The sequence below is a fragment of the Amblyomma maculatum genome, chromosome 1 (genome assembly GCF_055883805.1).
Source record: "Amblyomma maculatum isolate TAMU_Amacu chromosome 1, ASM5588380v1, whole genome shotgun sequence".
NCBI classification, from domain to species: domain Eukaryota; kingdom Metazoa; phylum Arthropoda; class Arachnida; order Ixodida; family Ixodidae; genus Amblyomma; species Amblyomma maculatum.
In genome coordinates this window covers 491,606,004-491,629,272 of record NC_139344.1, presented here as the reverse complement: position 1 = coordinate 491,629,272, position 23,269 = coordinate 491,606,004, and the positions used below count along the sequence as shown (strand labels likewise).

At 44.8% G+C, this 23,269-nt stretch overlaps 1 protein-coding gene and 1 long non-coding RNA gene across 9 annotated transcripts in view; both read left to right on the top strand.

The window, feature by feature from the left end:
- LOC146210246 (uncharacterized) overlaps positions 1-22,766 on the top strand; it is a 45,124-nt gene extending 22,358 nt beyond the window's left edge. For 2 of the 7 annotated variants that reach the window (XR_014708419.1, XM_084608579.1), the window contains one exon: positions 22,521-22,762. Coding sequence is in view for 3 of the 7 variants with exons in the window: in XM_084608579.1 (XP_084464705.1) it covers positions 22,521-22,578 (58 nt within the window). In the remaining 4 variants the exon portion in view is untranslated. Of the gene's footprint in view, positions 1-10,861; positions 10,945-20,104; positions 20,210-22,067; positions 22,139-22,520 lie in introns of all 7 variants that reach the window. The other 5 variants (XM_084608574.1, XR_014708424.1, XR_014708420.1 and 2 more) reach the window with 5 other exon arrangements.
- Positions 1,234-7,805, top strand: LOC146210247 (uncharacterized). 2 transcript variants are annotated; one of them, XR_014708417.1, is made up of 3 exons: positions 1,234-1,382; positions 2,760-2,885; positions 7,481-7,805. It is a non-coding gene; the product is annotated as an uncharacterized LOC146210247 (long non-coding RNA). The 2 variants fall into 2 exon arrangements; XR_014708418.1 differs by lacking the exon at positions 7,481-7,805 and adding an exon at positions 3,369-6,124.
- Positions 22,767-23,269: the final 503 nt, after the last annotated feature.

The window sequence follows — 23,269 nt, the reverse complement described above, 5'->3', positions numbered from 1 at the left end:
CGCGTGTGAAGGCGAAGCTTGAGCGCCCTCCTAATTCAAACCGTTTACAACCTGGCTAAACCATGCACGATCATGCTTGCATGGTCTTCTTCTTTCCTTCCGTCTACGCAGTTCAAACCATTTGGTCCTAGTTGGTGTATCATTTGAGGTCTTTTGGTTTTGATGGACGGCCATTTATTTCCAATTGTAAGCACCAATTGAGGTTGAATGGTGTAGCTTAATGGGTGGTGAAAACACAGCTGAATTTCGATCGATTGTTTTAGTTGGAAAATTTCCAATTTGGTCAAACCACTGAGTGTCCAGGCCGAAGGTTTGTGTACATCGCGGCTAACACTGCTGTGGGAAACAAAGGGTCTGACTCTCTTCTCAGAAAGGAGATATGTTCCCCGGCTTCGTCCAGGCGCAAGCGGCCGGCGTCTTCGCTTGCCAGCCATCACCGCCGCCGCTCGGGTGACTCACTGGAACCATTCCCGGGGCATGATTGTCTCATTCGACATCACAGAAGTAAGGAAATATCTGCATTTGCAGGCACCGTCATCGGAAGCCGCCACCACGCCGGCGCCTCTTGTCTTCCCCGGTGCGGTCGAGTCAATATGGACGTGTGGAATGCCTTGACGATTTCTCGGCAAGAAAACTACAGCGCATTTCTAGGGCATCTCGTTTACCGACTGACTTACGACAAGGTATATCTTAAAATGTGGCTAACGCAAGCCTACAATGAACACCGCCCAGACGGCCACTGACGTCCGACGGACAGCCGAACTCGGCCGCAACTCGGCGGCCGATTTCGGACGTCCGCCGGAATTCCGGCGTACGTACGAAAGCGGATGGTCGAATCCGTTCGCCCAGCGGACAGCCGCCGTACGTCCGCCACTGGATTTGCTTTTACACAGCTATGATATAGTTTGTAGTCGTCGTGCTCGTCTGAACTGCGTATAAATCAGTAATGCCGTCAAGTCTGCATTATATGATGCCAGAGCGAATCGATGCGATAGAAAGCGTTTCCATTAAACAGTTTTTTTTTTATTTTCCGCATGTTTCATCGTTGAATTCTTCCATCAAAAATTTTTGATTAAAAGTTAAATGACCATTAAACATTTTTCTATCATGATGCTTCGGTGAAATTTTAATCAGTGGCTGAACAGACGCAGCAAGCAGCAAGCTCAAAAAGAACGAAACCGAACCTATCCTAAAAAAAATCTGAAATGAGCCAATCCAATCCACCTGACAAGTTGACGTTTAGTCATGGAAGATGGCTTCACGTTTCCGTGTTCTGCATTTTCTGCGCAGTTACAAATACCTACGGCTGTAATGCACTGCTAGCATTGTTTTTGCTGTGGCTTGGTGCGGCTGGCACACTTTGTTCACCCGCCGATTCCAAAGTAAGTATTTCACCGAACTTTTGTTTCTTTAGTGGAACTTTTCGATGCACCGATAGTGGTGAGCTTTTGGGCAGCCGAACGGTCGAGTGTTTTAGGCGAGACTGACAGGATGGCTCCGCGCCGACTAACTAAAGTGCAGCCTCAAGTCTGAGGGCCATCTTCCTCGGCATTACTGGACGCTGCGCTAGTAAGCCGCGCAACTTCTCTGATAAAGGAGTGCCTCCCTGAGCTTTAAAGGAGTTAATTTGTTAACCATGCGCAACGTGCTGAGTTGTAAAAACTATACGAGAAAACTTTTGCACTCCTCGAGCCCATCGTGCGACATGCCTACACTTGTGAAAACGTCGCGAGTTTTTTTGTTTTTTTTTTCTCTTTTTCTTTTCTTTTTTTTTTTTTTTTTAATGGACAGCCGCTGATCTTTCTCTCTCGAGCTTTACGGCAACTACAGTTTCTAGAAGGAACGGCTGTAGCTACTAAATAACTAAAGGTTTAGTACTCTCCTTCAGCTTTGACAAACCAGGACAGCACCTTGCGCATGTTGGTTATGCATGTGGGACCGAACCGCGCAGAACAACCGGACAAGGAGATGAGAGAAAAAAAAAAGTCAGCACTTGTTTTTTTCTTGACCCGTTGTTCTGCGCGGTTCTGGCAGGAATTTGACATACCGCCGCCGCGATACAGTTGGGCTGTGAGCTCTGGTGCCTGCAACGCCTTCTTTTATGCAAAACAGGCATACTGGGAGGCCATGCAAGCGTCGGGCTCAAAAAAACAAAAAACAAAAAAACAAACGAGTTGAGCAAAAGTGAGATGAAAACAAAATTGTTGTTGCTTTGTCCTTACAGATATTCAAAGGCTCCTCAGAACTTCATTGCATTATTGACAGCGAGATAATGCCAAAGCTACACTAGAGCCATGCAGCACCTTATAGTGCATGATACTGAGCTTATGTCTCGCACTGAAAGCTCTTACCATGTTCTTAGATTATCATATTAAAGTAGCTTTAAACCCATGCTTGTTAATACAGTGATAGCCATAAATTGAATCTAGGGCATCATGCTCACATACAAGGCTTCTGATAACTGCTGGTCACATGATGTGGGCTATAGCAGAAACCTGTACCTGGTCATCTTACAAGCATTTGTGCAATTGATGCTTTTAATGTGTTGTAAAAGTTTTTGTGTTCTGTTTCTGTATGGGAATGCTTTCCTTATTGAAGGCTAACATTTGGCTTGCTACAGCAAAACCTCTACCTAGTCATCCTAAAAACAGCACCGCAGTTGGTGCTTTTAGTGTGTTGTAAAAGTATTTGTGTTCTGCTTCTGTATGGCAATGCTTTTCTCGTTGAAGACTAGCATGAGGCTTCCAAAAATTTTTCAGATGCCATTTGCTGTAGCCGATTTCGTAAGCCAACAGGAAGCAGCACTTTGAACATGGAAAACTGTCATCCACGGGGGAAAAACAGCAACATCCCTTTGCATTCTCATTTCTTTGGTATGGCTAAAAGTGAGTATTGTATCATTATCTATATTATTAATATTGAATCATGATTGTCAGTGTTGAAGTTGTTTGAGCGTGATGATTTTAAACACACAGGACATCCCTTCGACATTAAGGTTTTAGCTTGTTTACATGTAGGATGTAGAACTGGTTTCAACAAACTTTATGCAGCAAATTCTTTTTACATTGTCCACCATGTTACTTTTTGTCATTGTCCGTTGAAGTAAATAACCAGTATTTTACGTTTACACAGTCGTCCACTCTTAGCTTGAATGGGAATGTGTGGCATGCAGTTTGCAAAATAGCAATGCATCCGTCACAGCCATGCATCAAGGCTAAGTGGCTTGTGCGTAGAGGGACTAGCCGCTCCAGCTTCACGTCATCTGCCTCTTTGCTCCGGTGTGCAGACGTGCATTGAGGCAAAGTGGTTCATGTGTAGAGAAACCAGGAGCTTCTTTGTCACATCTGGCTGTTTGTTACGGTGTGCAGATGCACATCGAGGCAAAATGGCTGATGTGTAGAGGGACCAGGAGCTGCTGCTTAACGTTCTTCGCCTCTTTACTACAGTGCACAGCCGTGCATTGATGCTAATTGGCTTGTGCATGGAGGGCCCAGGAGCTGCAGCTTCACGTCTGCCTCTTCGCTCAGGTACGCAGGTGCGTATTGAGGCAAAATGGCTTATGCATAGAGGGACCAGGAGCTGCTGTGTGGCGTAGTCTGTATATTTGCTATGGTGCGTATTGAAGTACAGTGGGGGGGCTCATGTGTAAAGGTACCATGAGCTGCTGCGTCATGTCGTCTGCCTCTTTACTATGGTGCGCAGGCATGCATCAAGGCAAAGTGGCTTATGCATAGAAAGACCAGGAACTGTTGCTTCACATCTGCTATGATGCGCAGCTGCGTATTGTGGGTGGTGGTGGAAAACATTGCCATCAGATACAAATACAGGAGGTTACTCACTAGCTGACCCTGAGGGGGCCTGTCCTGACAAAAACAAGGGGTCCCTAGTTTGGGACCCCAGTGGTGGTAGAGGGACTAGAGGCTGGTACTTCACGCTGTCTGCCTCTTCGCTACAGTGTGCAGCTGTGATGGATGCAGTGGCATCTCAAAAAGTGCATGCCACGCACTCGCATGTTCAGCCTGAGTGGACGACTGTGTACCTGCTATAGCTTTGTTATTCGTAGAATAAACCTAGGCCAAGTTGGATAAATTATAGCTCACCTCATGTGTGGTCAGCAAAGAAAAGCCACTCCAGAAAATCTGATGCATTTACTGTCATAGGATTCTTATTCATATACATGCTACTGACAAGTCGGATTCTTCACCCTCAGAAATGCCAGAAAAATAACCAAGGGTGCGTCTGCAATAGTCTAGCTTGCTCTTTCTCTGCAGACTTGAGTCAGATGTGTGTTCCATTGCTGTGGGTGGGACAGGTGTGAATCTTTGATTTTAAGCTTGCAACAAGTATGTTATTGTAGTTTAAAGGCAAAACGGTACTAATAATCGCAGCCCCCCGTGGCCTTTATCCCCTTTTAATAGTGTTGCTAGACACTGAATTATTAGTTTACTCTGCACTGTTTCTGTCTAGTTAATGTGCGGAGATGTACATATATTTATATGACTTGGAGTTGTCGACTTTGCACTTAGAAACATTGTAGCGTTATCTGATGTGTTGCTTTCATTTCTTTAATGATTTCTGTAAGGGATCGGTGGGTATGCTAGGCACCATTATTAGTCTGCTCTTTTTGGGTCACCTGTTCAATGCCCAGCTGCAGCCGTCTCCCACTTGCCCTCGGACAGGAGGCGGAGAGACGCGCACAGAGAGGCAGCTACAGCAGCTACAGTGCTTAACGGAAACGTAGGCAGAGAGGGAAAGAAGTCCCCTCTTCCGAGGACTTTGCTGTGGCACTCGAAGACGCGGGGACAGGCAGTTTGTTCTCGTTGCTGTGTCATGTAGGGGGCTCATTTTTATTTAAGGAGCTTTACGAAGAGTATACAACTAAGGGGTCCTTAGTACTAAGCGTACTAAGGGGTCCTTAGTACGCTGACTGGACCCATGACCCGGAGGCAGCACAGCTTTGAAACGAGCACCTCTTTTGGAAGAACTGCTTATCGTTCAAAGAAAAAACACTGTCAGGTTGAAGGGTGTAAGGCCCGCTTCCTTGTTGGGGAGCCCATAAAAGTGACAATTATTCAGTGCAGGCGCGCTGAGTGGGGTCTCGTTGAGGATTCCAACCCTGGATGTCAACAATGGTGGGAGACGGCGGCGTTGAAAAAGGGCAAGTGTGTAACAGTGACAGTATGATGCGGAGCGGGAGGATGTGGGTTGGCTCTTCTGATGTGGTCCGCAATGGTGCTGACTCGGACGCCAATAATTGCAATAATTGCCCTGTAAAAGGAGCCGCCAAGGATGCAAGCTTTGGGCATTGGTTGCGCACGTGGGACACCGTTTTGATGGGTTCTAATTTTTTTTTTTTTCTTAGGGGAGAGAGTTTGGCATGTGACCTAGTGAGCCAATCATTTCGAGGTCCATTCTCTAAATTCTGTTTGTTGTGAAACGAATTTGTTGTCTCTTTTGCATTGCTTGTATTAGGGAGAGGGTGAAGAACTTATGAAAGTGAAAAGACATGCCAAAATGTTTGTTAGCCAGTCATGTGTGAGTTCGTTGTCATTGGGGATGAGAAATGTGGGCGGAGTCCCGAAGTTAATGAAACGGCCCCGCGGCCTGGAGAACTCGTTCTGAGCTAAATTTTGATCTCTTTCCTCTTCGGCATAGATCATGGTCATTGTTTCACCTGTTGTAAATACGTACATTCATGTATAAAATTTTCAGTTCATCTTCCTCTCCGTGTGCAAGTTGTTGTGGCCAGATGCAGTAAATTCACTATTTTCATTTGTTAATAACGCGCCTTTCTGAAGATGGTGAGCTCTTTTGTCTAGTCCTGTAAAAAAGCAGCAAAGCGCTCCCAAATCTTCCACAAAACTGTGTGATATCTTTAATACTAACTGCGGCTTGGTGTCACTCAAAACATGTAGTTGAGGTAGATTTCTCCCCCCCCCCCCTCTTTTTGTTCGTTCAAATGAGGACCAGCGGACACTAACTCTTGCTTTTGTAATGCCCTAGGCCCCGCCTTAAGGCAGTACTCCAATGTCAATACCATTTTTATAGCTATGGCTGTCCAACAGCACTAATGTCTTTTATACACTTCTTTTACTAATCTCTTACCCAAGTGGTGGCTTATACTGCGGGGGTGGAAGTCTCTGGACAGTATGTGTAGATTTTGGACTAGAATTGCGATGTAAACGAATTGTGACCTTATTTCTCTTCCACACATGAAAGAACTAACGTTCAACTTTCACATCGACAAGTATGGTCCGAGTTTCCTGGTTGATGTGAAAGTTACGTGCTTTGATTGCAGTTTGTGTAGTCCACACACTTGTCCCCGATATTACATAGGGGCAAATTAGGCGCCTTTACAGGGGCAGTTTCTTTGGCGCCCACTACCTTCCCCATAAATAAGCTACAGTGTTTCTTGTGAACAGCTGGCTGCATTTATAAATACCATTATTTTTTTTGTAATTTGTTGTGCATCTTTGAGAAATCCATGACATACATGCGCAGCTGGTTGCCAGAATTGTGCAGCCATATTTCAGTAACTAACATCCATGCTGCATGCTGCCGGTAATACATCAGGAGCTTGTGGTTGTCAGCTTTTTGTGTTTTGTGTGACTATAAGCCTTGCTATTGTAATGTCACATATAGCGCTGTGGGTAAACAAATAACTTTACTTTTAACTTTACTTTTAACTCTTGTAGAAGCATGAACACTGCGCAATCACTGCGGCGGGCTATGCTTCCACATTGGGCTTTAGCCACATGTCAAATGTCTATCTTTATTCTGCTGCAGCAGCTTGCATGTTATCAGATAAGTTACTTCGTCGCAGCTGCTCTAAGGAGACGCTTTCTAGACGCTTGTAGCCTAGATGTTGATGTCGATATACCCCCGACACGCCCAGGGAATGTCTTCGGTAGAGGGCACATGGAAACCAGCGAAATGTGCAGTTTACAGAACAAAAAGGTAACAATTTTAAATGATGTTATTATTGATCACTTCTTTTCAGAGCAGGAACAATGACTAGAAATCTGCCTGTTAAACCGCTCAAAATGCAGGTTTCTGCCGCCAATGCATACCTGTGTAATACTGCAATGCTCTGGCTGTGCTTTATGTTCATATACAGCATCCTTTATGCTTAGTTTCTCTGCATGTGCACTCCATGTCTTGGGCATTGCTGAGGGCGCATAGCAGCAAGCATAACATGCCATGTTTGGTCAGAGTGGCATGTTCAAAAAGACGACATAAAAACATTAAAATACTGAATGCCAGGTTCTGGTCAAACTACGTTTGTATCTTTTGTTATTCTGCATGGGTTTTGCTGCAGTTATATGACCTTTCTATATAGTATGTGGCAGTTCTGAATGGAGATGCATGCGTACAGTGCCACCTGGAAAAAGCAATTGAGAGAAACTGGCAGTTGCCCTTGGAGATGTGTAATCAAAGTTCAGCACAGATAACTTGAATTTCATTTTCCCTTCTATTGCAGGAGGAGCCCAGCCTGCTCTTTCCATCTTAGGCCTGAAAGACCAGCAACAGCTGATCGAGCAAATGCACAGGATAGTAACTGCTCCTGGAATCCCGGCCTGTGGAGGCTGCCCACAGAGAACTCGATCATCTCCTCGCTAATTCCGAAATATTAGGTTTCAATAAATACCTTTTCCTCCACCACCTCCCCAAGGAAGAGCTGTCACGGGCAAGGATAATTAAAAAAAATTATTCAAGCTGATTCTTAATACTCCAGTTGGCCTGCATTTTACCACGCCATTCCTTAACATCGATATTTTTTTAGTGTAGACTATTTATGCATGCAGTTTTTGCAATAAAGCAAAAAAAAATGCTTTTTTTACAACCTCGCATGCTGGCATGCCTATGCACTTAGCATGTTTTCAGGAATGGCGCATTTGTGTAAAGCTCAGCTAGCATATGTGCCTCTTTGATGGAAGTTTTAATTGCACACTACTGTTCAGTGCTTTGTGTGTGAAAGTAAAGCAGACAACAGGAAACTTGAACCTGTTGCATATTCTATTGTCTGCTTTACTCTCACGACAAAGGCATTGAGCACTAGTATGTGACTGAAATTTCCATGGCACATGCTTGCTGAGCTTTACACGAATGTTATTGGCAAGTTTTTACACCAATAGCGGGCCCTGCAAGCATGTTCCGGGAAACGTCCGAATGTCCGCCTCCGGCTGCCCGTCGGACGTCCGTGGGACGCGATCCGGATCCACGAACGATAGTCCGACGGACGTCCGCTGTACGTATATCGAACATAACCGGACTTCCGTCGGATGTCCGAAGGTCCGAAAAAGGACGTCCGTTGGTCGACCGTCGGACGTCTATGGCCGTCTGGGCGTGGTTCCCGCCAAGGGGCTGCCGGCGATCGGCGGTCATCGGAGGCGCCGCGGCGGCGGCAGCGAAGGCGAGGGTTCCATTCACTGCGGTCAGCCACCTCGCCGGAATGGAAGGTAGCGACCCATTCATGTCTTCCTGCCTGGCGCCAGCAGCGGTGACAAGGAATATCCTTCCCTTTTTGGCGGAAGGCAAAGGCGCGCCGCCGAGTTGTCTTAATGGTGTGCATAGGGGCAGAAGTTCCCCAGAGCTAAAGTCAAGGCAGGTGTGTGACCTTGAATTCCGGGAAGTTCAGTCGGGGAAACGAGCTCCCCAGGCGACTGACTTCTTGTGCTGTTTCGGCTTGGTACTGCCCTTGCCCCAACTGCGGTCCCTGGAAATACTTTCTAGGTTGTCTGCCGCCTCCCCGCTCGGCACAGCCCAGAGTCGGAGCAAGCGCGGTCGGCTCCCCATCGTCGCGTTCCTCCTTGAAATCCTGCGATTTGTCGTCGTCGCCGGTTTATTGTGTGTTTTCTTTTTCTTGCCGTGACGGGAAAGCTTTCAACCATACTTACTATAATTCTTTTAAACTGCGAATGCCCTTTCCAAAGCCAGCCTAACAGAAAAAAAAAAAAAAAAAAAAAAAAAAAAACTCTTGTTCGTTCACGTACAAACAGCGCCGACTGCAGCGCGTTGTCTGCTCTGAACGATAAATAGATGCTTTGGGAAATTAAAACCACACTTGACGACGTACGCGAACAGCGAACGACGCGGCGTGAAGCAGAAGGGATGTATATGGCTAAAACGGCCGCGGCGCATTTATGTGGCGGCGAAAACAGGGATACTTGACATCAAAGGCGCGGCAGACAGAGGCGAGGCACTGTCCTCGTCTCTGTCTGCCGCGCCCTTGATGTCAAGTACGTCTGACCAACTCGCCCAAACGTTCACGGTTCTTGAAAACAGGGAGGCTGAACAAGTGGAAGGGGACCGGAAAAGAAACTTGTCGCCATGTAGAAAGGAAACAAGGGAACAAGAAATGGGGGGAGGGGGGGGGGGGTCGAGAGCTGTCGACCTTTAGAAAAAGTGCCGCAAACGTGAACTAAAGGGTACACAGATGAGAATAAGGAGATAAAATAAAAAAAAAAAAAAAAAAAAAAAAAGCTAGAGAGAGGATGGCCTGCTGGTTGAGAAAAGAACTGGGACTAACGCAGAGCTACAATTAAAGCGCGTACAGCGTAAAAAAAGAAAAAGCTGCAGCCAGCTAAGGGAGGGGGGTGGCAAAACTTTTGTTGCGCCAAACTACTTCGCGGTTATGTCTGAAATTGATACTCCTTTTTCTTTTTCTTTTTTCTGCGTGCTGTCGAGACATTTCATTTGTACATCCATCGTTTATTTATTTATTTATTTATTTATTTATTTATTTTTTAATATTAGGTTTTACAGTTTAGCCGTAAGTCGAGTGAACTTTATTCATAGGAATTACGCTTGCAAGGACTGCTAGAATGATTTCCCGCTGAAAAAAAAAAAATCATTGCCTAAATTTCTCACAATTTTATAAGCTTATAAAACCGACCGGTAACATAAGAGAGTGTGCGGTATTTGAATTCTACTTGATCTTCTTGAATTAACTGTTTCCGCGAATATGGGGGACCTGGAAGCACGTAATCTGCTTGCTCTGTCTCTGTAATCAGTCTTACATCGACTTCTCAGCTTTTTTAGAGTTGGATGGCACCAGGTATTTACTAAGGATAATTCTCATTATATAGCTTCCGAACGATGGCATCAGAAATTAACGAAATTCTTTCTTGAGAAAGGTATGCACCTCTAGTAAGTATAGTGTGGATTTAAAGAATCAGTTGGTGGTGGTAGTGGTTTATTATTAAGAGAGGGAGCGTCGTTGGGCGAGTCGGTCAATCATGATAAATTAAAAAAAAAATGTGTGTGTGGGGGTGGGGGGGGGGGGGGGGTACTGCGGACAAATATGCAAGGACAAGAAGTTACCCCACAAGCGCAGACTCGCGACTGATCTTATTTGGAAAAAAAAAAAAAAAAAAAAAAAAAAAAAAACTTTATATAACTTCAACCTGTCAAGTCGCACACTAAGCGCAGTGTAAAAATATTGCCTTCATTCTGATACAATATCTGATTGATGGGTCACTTACGCAAACTTATTTTTCTTCTTTATACAGAACGCAGAGGGCACAATGAGGCCAACTTGCACGGGACTGAAAAAAACCGCCGGCACACCGTAGGCAAGTTGGCCTCATTGTGCCTTAAGATTATGTCCGAAGGGAGGAGTAAGGCGGACTGCATCAAGCATATCATGCCATTCGTTTCGTCAGATGCCTGATGGGTGTTGTCTGTGAGGTCCATCTCACCTGTGACAGGGTTTACATCGGACAGACAGGCCTTTGTTTTAATGATCGCCGAAAAGAAAACCAGCTTTGGATGAAATCGGGTACTGGGTCAGATTTACCCCTCCACTATGGCGCATGCCCAGACGCTACACGCGATAACGCATGCCTGCATTTATTGGCAGATATTGTTTTGAAGAGGAGCCGTAACCAGGTGGTACGTGACTTGGCCGAGGCGTTCTGTACAAAGAAGGAAGGTGAAGTTTGCGTAAGTGGCCCATTTGGCACAGTTAAAACTGCTTTCATTGCAGTAAAAAACGGCGTCATACGCCGTTTAGACCTCACCTTGCAGACATGCCGCGTGGAGCATCACTCAGCGGTCACGCAATAACTCCAGAACTGGATCGGGGAAGTGTGTGTGTGTGTGTGGGGGGGGGGGGGGGGGCGCTCTCTAAACAAATTGTGTACATACTGAGGGGCCAACGCCCCCCCCCCCCCACACACACACACACACACACACTTTCACCCTTTCCTACTATTCGCATTAAAGTCTGAATTTGACGATATGTAGCATGCTGTAAATGAGCCAGTTGTGATCGCAGCCACTTTTGTAGTAGACCTTTTTCATTGCATAAACTAAAGTAACGCTCCCAGAAATCGTGCGGCCCTAATGAAATACCGATGAAATTCCTTAAACGGTGTGATGAGTGATTGTCCTATTACTTGCAAATTTTATTTGAAAAGTGATCATTCTTTACCTAATGACTGGCGCAGCGCTATAGTAGCTCCGGTTTTTAAAGGCTACGGTAATCGACTTCTTGTAAAGAACTTTAGACCGGTTTCACTCACTTCCGTATGTTGCAAGGTTTTTGAACGCATCCTTCATTTTTTGTAAATGAACGACCTTTTGTGTCCGTTCCAGCATGGTTTTCGGACTGGCCTTTCGATGCAGTTGATTGAAGCAGTGAACGATTTTTGCAAGGTTATAGACGAACGTCAGCAGGTAGATGTGGTCTGTGTGGATTTCGCGAAGGCTTTCGATAAAGTTCCGCATCATAAACTTCTTTTTAAACTGCGCAGATAAGGAATCAGTGAAAATATAGTACTATGGATTCAGGCGTATCTAGGTAACCACTGTCAAGTTGTCAAGGTAGAAAGCACACTATTAGATAAGCGTGAAGTTCTGTCGGGGGTGCCACAGGGCTCCGTTTTAGGTCCGCTTTTGTTTTTGTTATATATAAATGATATTTCTCCTATCATTCAATCACCTGTCAAAATGAAACTTTTTGCTGATGACTGTTTAATTTACTCTCCTGTGGCTTCCCCGGAAGATCAGATGAATTTAAATAGGTGCCTTCAGTCAAACTCGTGCTGCCTGAAATGGGGCATAAATAAATTACCAAAAGTCTACTCAAATGCATGTAACAAGGAAGCAGAATGTTATGCCGTTTCAATATAATATCGGTGAAAATTCTTTAGATGAGGTAAAACGTTTTAGATACTTGGGAGTGACACTAACACATAATCTGTGTTGGCGCACCCATATTGAAAATATCTATTTAAAAGCCTATCAGAAGCTTTGTTTCCAGCGGAGAAAGTTGCCGAATGCGACTAGAGAAATTAAATTGATTACGTACAAGACATTCGTGCGGCCAATCATAGAGTGCGCAAGTGCAGTGTGACGTCCACTTCAAAAGGGTTTAAAATGAAAACTGGAAAGATTGCAAAGGATTTCAGCACGTTTTATATGTTCTGAATACCGGCGCACTGACTCAGTCACAGAAATGTTAAACCAGTGTCAGTTAGAATCACTAGAAATGAGAAGAACAAAGCAGAAATTGAAACTTTTTTTTTTTCTGATAATGAATGATAAAGTAAAAGTTAATAAACAACACTATGTTACACGTCCTCTGAGGCGTTGCCCACGAAAAAAATAACAGTAAGGTATAGCATCCTATTATTACACGTAGTGATGTATATCGCTACTCCTTTTTTCCCTATGCAGTAGAAATCTGGAACTGCCAAGCGAAGTTCTATACCAAACAGAAGTAGAAAAATTTGAGATAGGTGTTAAGTCGTTCTTGGAGCATTACAGTGCAAATTTGTAATTCTGTTCTATAGAGTGTATTTTAGCGAAGAGAATTGTATGTGTTTCCCTCCCTGTAATGACCCTCATATAGAGGGTTAACCGTATGAATAAAAAAAAAAAATAAAAAGTCTCTGACTGACCATAGTTCATGAGCACGATCAGTGCGATTGAAATACGCCTTACTCGAACTTTCTTAACCTAAGTGTACATCGTTCGCGTGGAACTGCTTTTTTAGACTTATTCTTTGTTCTATATTTCATATCCATTAAAAAGGCATTTTAAACGTTTAATTTCCATGCCCAAATTTCATTCAGTGGTCATTAGTGTAGTTGAATATATTGTGCGAGATTTTACCCTCTGCTTAGTAAATTGGACAGCGCATATATTTGTAGAATAATCTATTTTATATTACTAAGTTTGGTTTTATAATTTCCTTGTTCCTTTAATGTAACCTTCATAGCAGAAAGGGCGTAAATAACAACCAGAACGAACAACAATAACAGTAGCATCCGCTTTTATATATTTTTTATTATGTTGTATGCATATTTTGTTTTAAGCACATTTTAGATATGCCTGCTCGAAAGGGAATGGGTCTAGTAATACGGTGGGATTTTCTTGAAGAGAAATCATATGTCAAGTGTGATGATCATCTAGAGGACCTGCCATCGGCCACAATATACTGAATACGCCGGTTCTCGTCCGCTCTCTCTCTAGAGGACCAGGCAAAACAGACAGATTATCAACGAAAGAAAAGACGAACGGGGTGCCCTTTCTCACTCGTTGGTCCTAATTGTTTTTCGCTGGTGGGGGAGATGTGTTCTTACAACTCGTACAGTACAGCGTACTCTTAAATAGTGATGACCACTGGCGAACCACTGTAAACTGCAACCCGGTGGGTTTGCGGGAACTTCATATTTTTAACTTTCATTTTTAGTGGTGGTGGTGGTGGTGGTGGTAGTGGTTTATTGAATGATCAAAAAGGATGGAAGTGTGCTGCCGGCCGCGGCAACTGCTATCTAAAATCTGAAGCACCCGAGCTGTGCCCGGAAGGAAAGAAAAGGGGACATTGACAGTACAGCGAGGGGAAGTACAGAGGGGAGCAATATAAAAAAAGGACAGGGGGAGCTTTGTACATTATTTACAAAATACGAAAACAAGGACAGCGAGGTGTTTTTTTTTTTTTTCGTCTCTTGGGAGCTCGCACGTATTCTTTAAACTGCTGCAAAGGTGCAAAAGAAGGGTTCAAGCTTGCTACTTCTGACGGCTGCCCTTCTTCGTCTGCCTATACTGCAGGAAAGTCGTCGGTCTCTTTTCCAGTCAAATCAGGACAAAGCCTCTCCTTTTGCCGAAAAACGAAAGGTCTGGGAATAAAAGCTGAGACCTAGAGGTAGGATACGACAGTTATGGGTGCAATTAATGTGAGGCGATCTTTCGAAGTACGCGTTTGTGTTCCGTGCGTAAAAGTAATTATTTAGTTTTATTAGGAATTTCAATATGCGTTTACTTCAACAAGAGCCTTGGAAAACCAGTAGCATCTGCCACGCACCAATTACCTGTTCTTTCGACTGTCGACTTGAAGAAAGAAAAAGTGTTGGCACCGCATGTCAGCACTCAGAAATCTTGGACAACCTTCATAGCACGCACTGCGGAGTCCGCAACTTTAACTACTCCAAAGAATTCTTGCAAAATCGCCAAGTACATATCAGAGTGGGCGATACGAGATCAAACCCAATCCTCATGTGCACGAGAGGCACGCCACAAAGAGCGGTACTCTACCCTTTTGCGTGTAGTGTTTTCAGAAGTAAAACTGGTGACATGACGCACCGCGCTGTGCAGGTAATCTACTTCTGCACCGGTAGGCTTTGAAGTTCTCGCCCTTCAAATGGCTTGCACCGCCCTCATGCATGTCGTTGCAGGCCATTCCAGCAGTCTTATCACCGTAAAGAGGTCACGAAGCGATTCGAGCACAGATGGAAAGGGAAATAAAGAGAGTGAGAAAGAAAGCAGCTGGTAGCCTGCTTCGCTCTTCCTCTTCTTGGGTCAACAATTAGCGAAGGAATGTGAAAACCACTGACAAAAGTAAAAAATTGCAGCCTGCTTTGTTTTCGTGCAGCCCTTATACAATCGAGCACGGAAAGTGGGGTCTCAGCTGGTCCTAGTGCTGGTAAGGTTCTAGTGCTAAAATGCTGGTAAGGGGGTCTCTACCCCCCGACTGCAAATTTTCAGAGTATAACATTCGTTTCCCGTTCGCTTCCCGCCTACTGGCTGATGGAGTCACTTGACAATTCATATATCTTCGAAGCGCGCGCACGGCATACGCGTCTGCGTGTCTTGTGCGGTAGGTTCCTTTTTTTTTTTTTTTTTTTTTTCGATTGTCCACCGAAGCCACGCGGGAAATTCTCCGCGTGGACACTTCGGCGTGTCCGACCCCCGTTGAAATGGAAGACGCCTTTGGATTGGGCCGACAAGCGGTAGCAAATATTTCCCGTCTTGACGCTATAAATAGTTCTCTTCTGCCCGCAAACGCCTTGTTTTAAGTCAACGGCGGACATAAAGGCCCCGCACGAACGTTCGCTTGAGTCTGTCTGCGCATGCGTGACGCGCCGATTAGATAGATATATGTCCCATGTCAGATATTTCCGCGGCGCTTGCTGCGCGCTCGCGCTGGCGCAGAGGTGGCTCGCCGGTCATTAGTTGACGTGCACCAATCAGAGGATGCCTTTCGCGCTGTCTCTGTGATCTAACTCTGTCTTTTTTTTTTTTTTTTTTACATTGGTGCTGCGCTGCGTAGAGTTATGCATACAGTCAGTCGATCGACAACGAAAGGTTCATCGCCGGAGTGTAGCGACGGCACTCGCTGTGGCTGAAGGGCTTCAGCTGTGGCTCGCCAGCCACAAACAGCATAAAAATAAATAAGTTAGAGAAGCTATGTGCGGAGAGGTGGCGTCTGAGGTGCTGCCTCTATTGCTTCCTGGAGCACCGCGCGCAGGTCAGCGCATTGTTTACGGCAAGCATTGAATAAGTGAAATGTGCTTAAAAATCCTCGTGTTGCTATCACACAAACAGCATCGAGGCGATGGAAGTCGCTCCGGGACAAACTTAAAGTAGCAGTCGAACTGTTTCGGTCATTTTCAGCCTACGAAGTCTTGCAACAACACAGGAGCGAGTACGCCAGCTAGCCACTGTAGCCAGAGACGCTCCATGGAGATGCGTACTTTTTCCAGTGTTGTCAGGGCGCGGCACTCGGCGCGTAGGCGCCTCGCTTGTGCTAAAGCCCCTCGTGCGCCCCGTGGAGGCCACGCTTAACAGTGATGACAAGGAAGCAGAACTGATCCAGCTAAGATACGCCCGTGCAACACCATGCCTACGCTTGCGCTTCCTGGACGGATATCGGAAATAACTGTTTTTCGTCGGCATCAAGGAAGAGCGCCCAGAAGAGAATCCACGCTCACTCTTTGCGGGAAGGAGACCGTCCGCGCCAGTGGCGCAGCGAGAAATTTTGTTCGAAGGGGGCTGACGTGCTGTGCGTCCTCTGTTTATAATTTGTCGAGGTATCAAATACATAAATAATAACGGCGATGTCATTGCATATTAGATGCTGCAAACGAATTCTTGAGCCCCAAACAATATTTTGAAAATCGCGGAATGAATTAATAGTCGCGTAGCACTTTGTGTAGGTGTCCATCGAAAAGTGATATAGATTGGCGCCTTATCCCCCAAAATCTGCTTAAACGAGCAAAAAAAAAAAAGATTTTAAAATGGCTGGGATAATTAACCAGAGCAAACATAGTTTACAGAATGGAAGCTCGATTAAGCATAACCTGACACGGTTTGCTGCGGTTTATCACATTCATGGCTGTCTGCGAACCTCGATCAAGGATACCACAGAGCATTTTGAAGGGGGAGGTCCTAGGAGGCGAGCCCAATTGGCAGCGGTGGCCGGAAAGGGTAGATGGAGGCTGCGGTCATTCTGTCAGGCAACGTATATTTCTGGAGATATCCGGTACGAATAAAGTTTGGCAGGTGTGTGAGGAAGCAGCAGCAGATGTGAGAAATAAAAGATTGCGAGCGCCGCTAGTGTTTCTGTAGGAACACTAGGCGCCGCTGGCTCCATGCGCCACACTGAGGCAAATCCCGGCGTCAGATGACCTTCACGAGTGGCAGAATTAGAGCTAAAGCTCTGAAAATTCGCGCAATGGATTTGCGTTGTTACAGGCGCTATCACGATGCTCTTAACATGAAGCTTGGGAGGTTCAGTTCAAACCGTGTACATCTTGCTAAACCATGCTTAACAGAGATTTCGCTCGTGTACGAACCCATACATTCCCGCCCATTTTTTCAAAGTTTCGGGGAATCGAAAGCGGCTACATGGCACCCACCCGTCTACTAGACGTTTCTGTACATCTCGCAGCCATCTAGCTTACTATAATGCGCACACAGTTACAAGACGACTTGTGGAGATATAGAAGGATTGTATGCGCATACGAAAACCTTTTCCATTGATAACCTGTCTACTCGAAGGCTATAATTAAGACATACCTCGCCAAGATACACCGCCCCTATATATAGTGCTCAACACATAGACACTGCTTAAAGTTTGGCTCCATCGAAGGGCGATCCGAGCACTGGTGGAAAGGGAAATCAAGAGGGAAAGAGAGAAAGCGGCTGTTTGCCTGCTTGCAAATCGTTTTATTCGAAGGGGAGAAAGCATTATTATTTTTCTCCATTTCTCGTTCTCGAAAACGTGTTAGAGGCTCATAATACTCACTGTGGAACTGTCGAAACGCCAGAGAAGAAATCTTCCGATTATACCACTGACAAGGATAAAAATAATTGCCTGCTTTGTATTCATTCATAAGGTCCTTATACATTCAAGCTCGGGGGGTCTCGGACCCCTCTTAAATTTTACTAGGAGTGTCAGACCCCCCCCCCCCCCCCCCCCCCGAGACCCCCCTGACATTAAGCCCTGCACATAAACTACCGCAGCGAAGCACTCACTGCATGCGCGATTCTATGTCCACTAGGAAAACCTCCGATAATCGAACATATCAATCACACACGCGTCCTCACAATGATTTTTTTTTTTTGCCGTGACAGCTTCCAGACGACTTAACATATTTGTTGAAGATATTATCGATGTCTTTTCTGGTGATCAATTAAGATCTCAAGGTGTCCACAGGACATTTTGTGCTCACGAGGCGTTGTCTTTGTTCGTGTACATCCGGAGCCGTAGGCGTGCTCGGGGTTCATTATAGTGTGCGACGATCATCGCGCAGCGCCTCCCCCTCTCACCAAAGTACCTACGGCCAAATAGCAGTGCAAATTATGATGAGGATTTGTTTACCAAACATTTGTTTGACGTGATGCCATTGAAGCGTAAAAAGGAATAGTGTGGGCTTAAAAATTTAACAAGCTTCGCGCCTACCGACGACGCGTTCTCACAACGAGTTCTTTGAGTCCTCGGCTTATGCAAACGTGGCAAGTGAGAAGTTCTTGTAATGCAATTGCATCACGGGTACTCAGCCGCCAGTATCATAAACAAAAAAAAGAAAACCTGCATGACCATAAACTAATTGACTTGGCGCCCCGCTGAGATTACCCCCCCCCCCCCCCCCCTTATTTTTCTTTTTCTTTTTTTTTCCCTGTGCGCATGCCTATAATATACCTATGCCAGCCACACTGTCAATGCCTGTCTCGCGCATTCGCCAAATCTCTGCACAATTGAAAAGGGCACCAAAAAATAGCTTTGAGGCGTCCGCGCAAGACTATACCTTAAATTATAATGCTAGTCCCTATATACTGACTGCAAATAACATATAGGCTTTAATTCAAACACTAACACACGTAGATCGTTGCATGGCTATTCTAGGAAGATTGCGATTGCAACACATATATATGCTTTCTGACATCTAATTCTGCTGAGCCATTCGCATATACGCTGTGTCCCACTACCCGAACAAATCGAAAGGACGGTCACGGACCGCGGCTGCAGCCGCGATTTACGCCACTAGTGATATCAGGGGCGTAGCCAAGAGGAGGGCTTATGAGGCTTCTGTCGAAGTGGTCTGCTGGGAGTCCTCGTCTGTTCGTAACAGTATAGTATGCAGATACTGCATTATAATCAAAGTTATATAAGCACACTGGAGAGAGTGCAGACAACCATTTCATCTGCGGGTCCGTTAGGAACACTACGTATTAGAACTAACCTTAATTGTATGGCTGGAAAACTGGCTACGATGAATTTTCAGTTCTGCATTCGATAAATTGAATAATCTTCGTCTGAAACAATAAATGCTCAGCATACTCGATGGATCTTGCCTGTACTCACCTATGGGGCTGAAACGTGGAGGCTAACCAAGAGAGTTCTACTTAAGTTGAGGACAACCCAGAGGGCTATGGAACGAAAAATGGTAGGGGTAACATTAAGAGATAGAAAGCGTGCAGAGTGGGTCAGAGAAATAACTCAAGTTAACGACATTCTAGTGGAAATTAAGAAGAAGAAATGGACATGGGCAGGACATGTAGTGCGAAGAGAGGATAACCGATGGTCGCTGAGGGTAACAAACTGGATTCCAAGGGAAGGAAAGCGTAGCAGGGGGCGGCAGAAAGTTAGGTGGGCGGATGAGATTAAGAAGTTCGCAGGGGTCAAGTGGATGCAGCTAGCACAGAACCGGGTTAAGTGGAGAGATATGGGAGAGGCCTTCGCCCTGCAGTGGGTATAATCAGGCTGATGATGATGATGATGATGATGATGATGATACTCGATGGAATGGAAGCCCCGGAGGGTACCACCATTCTTCCGTGCAATTTTGCATCCCGGCATGCAGAATTTATGGCTCAGTTGAGAGGTGACAAATTTGTGAAAGGCATCTCGATACGGAGGAGGCTGAGCAGCAACGTCAGCCTCCCTCGAAAAAACTTTCTGGCTATGCCACTGACCCTGGGTGATATACCTATATACGACATTAAAGTGCACGCTCGTGAACAATCGGCGATGAGCCGGCGCCTACGTCTCCATCAGATCTTTCAGTTCAGTTATATTTGGGAAATGAAGCTGTCATGCGGCTGTGATCATTTATATGCCGACCCTTCCAAAATTTTACCACCCTTCGGAGTAAATAACTGCGATAATTGCAGCTCGGCTCCCTTTCAGCGCTAAAGGCGCGCCGCATTCATTGCCTGTTGCCGTTGTCAAATAGGAGAAAGACGTTTTTTGCACGCTTTTTTTTTTTGGGTTCTTTTTGTGTGTGTCTGTGTGTGCAGGGGCGGGGGAGACATGCTGCGAAAGTTGCTCCTTGTCCCGTCTGGTCTTGCTGATAGTCCCACTGCGTAATTCCAGGGGCTTTACAACTGCGGAGTTGGTCGCGTCGCCTAGTGGATTCGGCCAACACTACGTTCGCAAACCTCGCCCGTACTACCCCAGGTGGCGCAGGCGCTTTAACCAGTAGGTGATGTACGCTCGCCGGTATGCGCATCTGTACGCGCACCGCTTAACCCTTCCAACTCGCGGCACAATTTCTCGCGTTCTTCTTGAGCTAGCAACGCAATTTCGCTTCATAGAAAGTGCGGCAATATTTGCTTCCTTATAGTGAAACTAAATGTATATGGTGCAACTTCTATGAACACGAAGTTAATTTGTGACAAGCAAATTAAAAATGCTTCATTACACCGAGGATTTCGATATATCGACGCTTGTTACATCGAGGATTTAAAAGTACTGCTCTTCCCTCCTGTGAATACATGGAGTATGCGTTTAGTAGCTGTTGACTTCTTGAGAATAAACGTGCGCAAACTGTCAACTTCGAACAACAAATATGTCTTGAAGTGGTATTAAACAAAATATAAAGAAAATCGCACTGATTCATTGCAGTTCAAGCATATTTGTGTTATGACAATAATTGGAAGGAGCTTAAAAGTAATTTTCTTGGTGTTGTTTGGTTACTTTCCATGTGTCGTAATTGATCACTGTGCGTAATAATTTCAGATATAGTGTATAATTGCAATCAGTTGTTTATTTTCTGTAATGTATACAATATTGGTATGAATTAAGGGAAATTAATTGCACTGCATGTATTAATATGGTCAATGATTATCTGAATAATTAATTCACGTCTTCTCTTCCCATATTAATTGTTATTTTAAAAATAGTGGTTGCTTTTTTAATTGCCGTGGAATTTACATAGCAAAGTTAGAGCCAAGGTTGACATTGTACGAAACAGTCTTATCGCAAAGACATCTGCAAAAGCCACTATGGTGGCTGACCCTGGAATATCCTTTTGTATATTTGTTGATCTTGAGGATTTTGTAGCTTATATACCAAGAAATCCTTGTAGGTTGTGAGGTCCAATTCACACACACACACACACACACACACACACACACACACACACACACACACACACACACACACACACACACACACACACACACACACACACACACACACACACACACACACACACACACACACACACACACACACACACACACACACACACACACACACACACACACACACACACACACACACACACACACACACACACACACACACACATATATAATTTATTATAACTATAAATGATATATAAATAAATTTATATTATCTGGGTGATGCATCTTTCCTATATATAGTCCTATATATACGATAGATGCATCACCCAGATAATTTGATATACCTACTGCATGTATACAATTTCAGCCTCTTTCAAAATTGACAGTTCATTCTAACCAATTTGGAGTGCCAAATTGGAAAAACTATTCCGACTGAAATTAAACGTTTTTCATTTTAGTCTGTTTATTTAGAGCCAGGAAAGCCGGTACCTACAAACGTGTTTAGTGAGCAGATAAACAATATCTTACAGGCTATCTACAAAATAACATGTTAGTACGTACGATATATGACACGTACCAAACAAAGATAGTGAAACGAGCCCGCGCTGTTCGTCACAATTAAATACGTTTGAGTTAAGGAAGCCAATGAATGGTCATATTTATGACCAAAGAAATATTAGGCGCGTGTTTATTTTCAATACTGTGGAAAAATGTAGTTTAACATTGTGGTTTCGCTGATATAGCAGGCAGTTCGGTAAATTACTTGTGAATTTTGAACAGTCCATTCAAAAGCCTTTCACATTACCAGCTGCACTTTCAAGGCAGTTGCTGAACTTCTCTACAGAATAAAAATATAAAAAAGAAGGTTGACCCGTTCAGAATTAAGGATTTGACATATTTATTACCTGAATACTGATCTATATCGGCAATTAGGTCGTGATGAGTTTGCTTTGCTCTTTGCACTGCAGAAAAGCCGCCGTCGTGTCTGAATGTTACAGCATTTTTTTTATGTTGCTTACCCGAGAACCGGCCTTCATATGTAAGTGTATCAATGTTGCTCTCAGCTGATTTGCCTCATTTTGCCCTTAGGCGCAGCCTGCTTGTAGGCTTGTGTGTGTGTGTGTGTGTGTGTGTGTGTGTGTGTGTGTGTGTGTGTGTGTGTGTGTGTGTGTGTGTGTGTGTGTGTGTGTGTGTGTGTGTGCGCGCGCGCGCGTGCGCTGCGCCCCTTGACACCTATGTACTGCAGAGAAGCCACCAGAGCAGATGTTCATTTTAGTTCATGTCATGGGCCGCCGGGACTTCATGTTCTGCCTTCTGGCACATGCTTACGCTCACGTAATCTGTTAATTGTAAAAATATAAAAATAAAAACCGAGGTCAAGTTTTCTCACAGAGCTGTAAATACTCTTTCACACTTTCCAGAATGGAACGTTGTTGGGATGTCAGGATGACACCAGCATATATTGATGTTGGGACTTGATTCACAGGTGCCAACTCTGTAGCTAAAAAAGGCCCCGAATTCAACTGGCAAGAGTATTCTTACGCATCCATTGACCGTGGACCAGTGCACTTGTGCTATCGCTCGAAAACGTGAAAAATAAAGCAGGACGACTGTATAATACCCAGAAATGTGGCGCAATAAACACAAAAACATGCATGTGTTTGTGTTTGTTGCGCCACATTTCTGGGTATTATGCAGCACTAATTAACTAGCCCCTCAAGCTGTTATTTTCAGGATGACTGTGCTGTGTGTTTGGTTACTGGACAGTAGATATTTTCACAAGAGTCCATATAAGTAGAACCCCGCATAGTAAACTCTGATATAGTAAAGTGAAACCGAAGTCCCTGTTTATCTTCCATAGACAACTGTACAGTCGTGAGCGAAAGTGGTATACAATACTCAGCCAGTGACAGAGCTCGGGAAAACTGCGTAAAAATGCCACCTATACGACAGCGCAAGAGACAGCGACAGTGACACATGCATGTGGATAAAATGGGGCACTGCCACTATTGTTCCGATCACAGATAGCTGTTGCTAGATAAAGTAATTGGCATGCAGTTTTCGCGCGCTTCGCCACTGGCTGAGTGTTGTATACCACTTTTGCTCACGACTGTACATTTCTCCCCCTTTATAGTAAAGACATTTTTGGCAGACATCCGTTATAGTAACG